General features: G+C 39.0%; 1 protein-coding gene across 1 annotated transcript; it reads right to left on the bottom strand.

The window, feature by feature from the left end:
* Nucleotides 1–1,261: 1,261 nt before the first annotated feature.
* rbm8a (RNA binding motif protein 8A) lies at nt 1,262–4,783 on the bottom strand. Its single transcript, XM_070911946.1, has 6 exons — nt 4,684–4,783; nt 4,044–4,103; nt 3,856–3,933; nt 2,959–3,095; nt 1,938–2,074; nt 1,262–1,749 (listed from the first exon to the last, which is right to left on the bottom strand). Exons 1-6 carry the CDS (start codon nt 4,748–4,750, stop codon nt 1,701–1,703), a joined length of 528 nt encoding a protein of 175 aa, XP_070768047.1. The 5' UTR covers nt 4,751–4,783; the 3' UTR covers nt 1,262–1,700.
* Nucleotides 4,784–6,387: the final 1,604 nt, after the last annotated feature.

Below are 6,387 nucleotides of genomic sequence, written 5' to 3'. Positions count from 1 at the left end.
AAACAGTTAACAATTTTCTCTAAGCTGGAGCTTTAAGTAAATGTTACATCACACATGCACCTTAAATAAAAACCGGGCTCAGATAATCTGGATCGTGACTGCCAGCTCTTAGAAAGCTAGGTAATAAAATGCAAGTTAATTCTAAAGACAAAAACATAACTGATAAAAGGGCAAATGTAGAACTGATCTCCCATTCAGCACAACTTTTTAAAATGCAATGTTTAAACTGCACAGCTATTCGTTGACAGCTCATAAAGCTAATGTTAATGTTCGGCGACCAATTCAGTTCAGCAACCTGCTCGCCACGGCACATATATGCAGAGCAATGCTACTGATGATAGCTTGTCCTAAATGTTGACTCTGAGCCAGCTATTATGGCTACGACTATTCTTTGGAACAAAATATCAACGAACAATACACATGCTTACATAAACGCATTTGAGGCGTTCAAACGCATGGGGTTCACGCACCGTTTACACTCTACCCAATAACTTTATTTTCACGTAACAGATAATTTAACCACCCCTTTGGGAAACTACCATACGTGTGCATGGATGCTCATTACAAAGAGTTGTTTATTTTTCAGTAAGTAGACCGATCCGTTACGTTTGGCTAGCAAGTGGCTACTTCAAGCCTGGCTAATCAGCAGCTAACGTTAGCTAACGTTAACGCTGGTAGCTAGAGTATCCCTTCACTGCTTACCTTGAACGGCCCAGCAGATGTTGTTTTCATCGTCCCATTTAGTTTTCCAGCAAGTATCAACTTGTGAAGAGCATATACGTTTCCAAGAGCAACAATTCCTAACTTTTTAGCATCTTCAGAGGTGGAACTACGCGTAAAATCCCAAACCGGACCACCACCGACAAAGTAATTTCTCCACCACTTACAACAACAACGTCAACCGAAGAATTGAACCCGCCCCCGCGAGGAACGACCCAATCAGAGAGAAGAGTCTATTTCAGTGACATTTATAAGCACCAATGGTCATTCTCGGGGACTTTGACTGATGTTCCCCAATAGAGTAAACACCAAATGAGAACGGCAGAGTACAAATCATTCGCTTGCCAATTGGCTGCAAAAAAACAAGGGGCAAGGGGTTTTGTCCAAGTAGCCTATGAGTGTGGCACCGAGTACAGAGTGACAGGTGCTTTGGACTGGACAAAAAAGCTGGGGCGACACCATTGCTGGGTGAGGTCATCGAGGATGATGTAAACAATACGTCATTAGAAGTACTAAATAAAAATACAAAACAGGGCATACATTTACCTTTTAAAAAGTTTTTATTTTCCCGAAGTAATATAAAACAAAACACTCCAGCACAATAAAATGCAAGTAACATTGAGCAAACTGAAACAACATTTTGAGAGAATCATGAAAAACCATTAACATGTACTGCCTGGTGTTCAAAGTAAAACCCTAGTTTTACTGACTGAGCTGATGGGTGATCCTTCTGTTACATTGTACAGCAGCATAAGCACTTCACAAAAAACTGAAAATGCTGCTGTTACACCAATTTATTCTTTTGCTATTCATCTCTTTAGAGGAGCAATTCCTTATCTCAATATTTGAAATTGCACAACTAGATGCCGGAAAAACTGTTTCACCAAAATATTGTACAAAAACTTAGCTTCTTATGAGAGGATTATAAACTGCCTGTCAAAGTGACTGACAACTCTTCTGGCCAATGATAACTGCCAAACTCAACGCCGCCTCCTGTCCGGACTTCTGCTGCGTCTCCGTCCACCAGTCCTGTGAAAATTAAAAAAAAAAAAACTATATCAAGTGGGGTGTTCTAGATATCTTAAATAGCAAAATTATCAAGAATGCAACACAGCATTCCTCGAACATGCAGATTGACGAAGTGCAACATGTGAAATGTTGACACTCCCTTTACCAGCAAGCACACACACACACACACAGAAACAAACCACCCTCACCTCCTCTTGTTCTTGGGGGGCCCTCTGACAAATCCCCAGTCAACACTGATAGGCTGGCCCATCATGTCCTGACCGTTCAGCCCTTCCATGGCTGCCTGGGCCTCTTTGTATGTCTCATACTCCACCAGTGCATATCCCTAGGGACAGTTATCAGGACATCATGTGAGACATTGCACATTTTTAGCATTACTGTTTTGGAATTTGGTAGCACAGCACAGAAAACAGGGCTACAGATCACTCAATAATCTAATATAATTATTAGCAAATATTCTTATTAGCGGCCCTGCTGAAACCACAGTGTGGGATCACATTTTAAACTTGGCACAAAAGCTTAGCCAACTCTACACATTTTATGTCTCTGAAGCAATGAAAAAATGACCAATAAAATGTATGAGATTATTATTACATCATGTTAATCTTCAAACAGCCTGTAATGAAAATGGACATTCTCTATGATTGATTGAAACGACTGGAGAAGGAGTTCAGGCCAAAGATGCTTTGCTCTTACTTCATACTCAAAACAATGCTGCCACCTTGTGGCTTGGGGGAAAGTTGAAGCATACAGTACAGTTGAAAAGCAAAAACAATGGGTTAATGTGTCAACTTGTGTGTACCATATCATATCAGGGGAAAAACAGATACATTCTAAACACTGCAAATTTTTGAAAAACCATTGATAACTTTAATTCTGTCTTTCTTGACATGTCTGTATCTTTTCCAGTTTCAACACGTGCTAAAATGAGACTAAAGTTAAAATACGACAAATGTGATTTGTTTACCAACAGCCATTTCCAAGTAGTCGAGTTAATGTGATTTCTATAGCCCAATATCACAAATTTGCCTCAAGGGGCTTTACAATCTGTACAGCATACGACACCCTCTGTCCTTATACCCTTGATTCAGATAAGGAAAAACTCTCCCGAGAAAACCAAGGGGGAAAAATGGAGGAAACTTCAGGAGGCGCAACAGAGGAGGGCTCCCTCTCCTAGGACAACTATTAATGCATGGTTATTTGTCTCACCTTGAGGTAACCTGTTCTGCGGTCAAGGTTGAGATGCAGGTTCTTGATTTCTCCAAACTCAGAAAACTTGTCATGGATGTCTTCCTCTGTGGCCTCTTCATGTACACCTGTCACAAACAGGATCCAGCCCTCCACAGCTGCAACAAGACAAAGACAAGAAAAGGCATCAGAGGTCAAATAATAAACCAAGCAGCACTTTCAACTAGGTAAACTAATGAGCCAAGTAAAGTCATGAAAACACTGGTCTAACCAACATAAAGCCTAATTAGCTTCAGTTTGTGCCTCTTTTGTATTAAAATTACATTTGATTCACTGAGCTAAGCTGACATTTTTCCAAAACCTATTTCCAGAATAATCAAAAACCATTCTAACCATCAGTATAAAAAATATTATGTCCACTGCACGATAAAAAAAATAGACTTCAAATATATTTCAACCCGTTTATCAAGCTGCTCACTTTCTATATACTCCCATATACATAACATATGGCATTACTTGTTTTCTATGACACAAAAGTATAAGCATGTCACTGTTTATGAAAATATGAAGTACAAGAAAGTAACATCAAATCGATAATGAAACTTGGTTCTCTCAGGAAACAGAGTTGCTACTTAGGAGACGGGTTAAAAATCTTTTAATCTTTTAAATTGTACACCGGACAAAATATTACTATATCAAGATGGTAGTTCATGTGCACACAACTTTTAAATGGTGGTTGAGAAATGGGATGTAAATTGGATTGGGAAAAAAATGTGAATTGTTGTGAGTTAACTAAATTCATAAATGACAAAGAAGGTAGCGACTTGACACATTAGGGTGAAACGCGTAGCTCAAGACTTTTTCGATTAGTTTACACTTAAACTAAATTACATGTTTAATAAATACTGCAACACTTACATCTCTGAGGGCCTGGCTCATCCCCGTCCTGTTCCACAGTATCGTAGTCCTCTTTGATTCTGGACCTGGCTCCTTCCTCTGGAAACAGCAACACAGAAACATATTAAACACTGGTGACTAGCCCAACAAACGGTACTGGAAAGCTTCAGGAGATTACATGAACCAATATCACAACAGTGGTAACTCACCTGAGCCGAAGCCTCGTCCTTTCCTCTTCTTGGCTTTCTCCTTCAACTTGTGGATGCTTTCTGTGGATGAAGAGTTGAACAAGTCACAATCTACGCATGCTGCCACATCTTTGTCTGCGCTCCCAGAGAGCAAGTATGTGAATGTGATTTAACCTCTGTGCATAGATACTCTGTTGATACCGCTATGGTAACACCAAAGTGACACAAAACATATTATATGGATGTTGAAATACGTATGACTTGAAAGTTCTATACATGTTTGTCAGTGTATCTTGCTGTTAGCCGATAACTAACAGTTATAGGAGGGAAAGCGCTAGCAGCGGCTAATCACAGGCTAAATGCGATCCAAGTTATATGTAAAAGGTAATGTAAGGAAACACATTCGCAGACAAATTTGGTGAAACTGACCTTTAAAGTTTACAATAACCACGACCTAGCTAACTTAAAGAACATTTGAATGAACCACCAGTCGTTGTTAGCTTAATATTAGCTTGTTAGCATTTCTCAGGCCTGCTACCACGCAGTAGGCGTTTGTAGCATTTTCGGCCACGGCCATTTTGATGTAAACCTCAATATCTACACATAACTTGAACGCTGGGGTTATGGAGCATCTACCAGTGGGATTAAATATCATAATTACCATCACCATCCTCATCCATTGGAAAGTCCTCGCCTCCCGCTTCATGAAGGTCCAACACGTCCGCCATGATGTCTGTGTGTGTGTGTGTGTATGCGGCTGACCAACGTTACGTGCGTACGCATAAAGAGCCAACAGGTTGGCGGATGTTGCCAGGTTGCGTAAAAGTAAGTAACTACTGTAAATTTCACTGTACAGTAAACTACAGTAACTCATATGTATCTTCTGCTTCAGTTTCTCTGCTGACTATGCCCCAGCGGTCAACAGTCAAGCTGAAATTATTATTATTTATTTATTTAAATATTTAAAAATTTTTTTTTAGCAGTATTGGAATGTAACTAAGTACATTTACTCAAGTACTGTACTGTACTTGTACTGTAATTTTGAGGTATTTGTACTTCCCTTGAGTTTCCATATTCCATATTATGCTATTTTATACTTATACTCAACTACATTTTAGAAGCCACAATTTAGCTCCACTACATTTATTGACAACATTAGTTACTAGTTACTTTGCAGATTCTGATTATTAATACAAAATATAAATCAACAAAAAATGTATGATGTATTATTATAGGTTAAGCTACCTGGTAGTTTATAAAGTAGTTGAAAAATAAAGTAGTTGAGGTCGTTCATTCCTGCTGCTATAAGACTGTTTAACAGCACTATATAATTTATATTTTCCGTGTATATATTTATATTTATTTTGTTCCCCATATTTTTTATATCTGTATTTATTATATGTATATTGTTGTTTTTTTTTTTAAATACTTCTGGTTTTTATTGACACAGTGCTTGTCTGCTGTGTGTCTCTGCACCTTTCTGTCTTTGCTGCTGTGACTTGTAAATTTCCCCGCTGTGGGATAAATAAAGTCTAAGTCTTCTTCCACTTCCACTTCTTCCTGATTTTGATTTATATTTTTGTTTCCCTTACCACCATAGCCTTACATTTACATGTGCGTTGTCTGGAGTATTTGGGATAACTAAATTGTTGATCCCAGTGCAAACTTGAGAATGGACTGCAGGCTGCTGGAGAGGCTTTTGAACATTCAGTATGCTAATAACCCATGCATAACCACAATTTAGCTTTATTTTGGCATTGTTTGAGGGTGTTCATTTGGCCTTGAAGTAAGAAGGTGGATGAATTTGTGTACATTTATGCACCACTCAGCTCAACACAGGCAACTGGATGACTAGGGACCACTGGGGTTGAGTCCTGATGTTGCTGAGACTTTTTTTTTTTTACTTTTAATTTTGATTTTTTACTTCTTGACCAACCACAGGTTCTCATGGTTCCACATGAACAGATCCACATTTTGTTAAAATAATTGACCAGCAGAGGGCTCTGATGCATCACACAGTCCATGTATTGAGGCCAGTGGCTGCATGTTCTGGACGCTCAGGTAGAGAGACGGACTGTCACTTGATCACCTTCTGGTGGTGAGTTGGATCAAGTGACAGAGGAGACTGACAGACAGACCTGTTGAATAGAAAACATGTAGTAAGGATGTGCTGGAAATGCCTAGGGAATGTGTTATGTTAGTGACAAGTTCATGTTGACCCACATCTGTGGTTAGATTAGATTAAGACAGTGATCGGCTGCTTGAAGTCACAGATTTAAAAGGGCAACATTTCTTTTAAACAAACCCCTTTATTGATGTTTGTTGTTTTCCACATAGCAATTTCAGAAAACTGCTCTTACAATGC

This window comes from Enoplosus armatus, chromosome 9, assembly GCF_043641665.1.
Source record: "Enoplosus armatus isolate fEnoArm2 chromosome 9, fEnoArm2.hap1, whole genome shotgun sequence".
Lineage (NCBI taxonomy): Eukaryota > Metazoa > Chordata > Actinopteri > Centrarchiformes > Enoplosidae > Enoplosus > Enoplosus armatus.
Note: the sequence above shows the minus strand (reverse complement) of the source record. Positions and strands in the feature narration are given on the sequence as shown.

What these genes read in the sequence shown, in the direction of transcription:
- rbm8a (XM_070911946.1), bottom strand. Translation starts at nt 4,750, where the DNA reads ATGGCGGACGTGTTGGACCTTCATGAAGCGGGAGGCGAGGACTTTCCA. An exon ending in TGAGCCAGGCCCTCAGAGAT is followed by an intron (nt 3,096 to 3,855) that starts GTAAGTGTTGCA and finishes GTCTTGTTGCAG; the next exon opens with CTGTGGAGGGCTGGATCCTG. An exon ending in CCCCCCAAGAACAAGAGGAG is followed by an intron (nt 1,750 to 1,937) that starts GTGAGGGTGGTT and finishes TAATTTTCACAG; the next exon opens with GACTGGTGGACGGAGACGCA.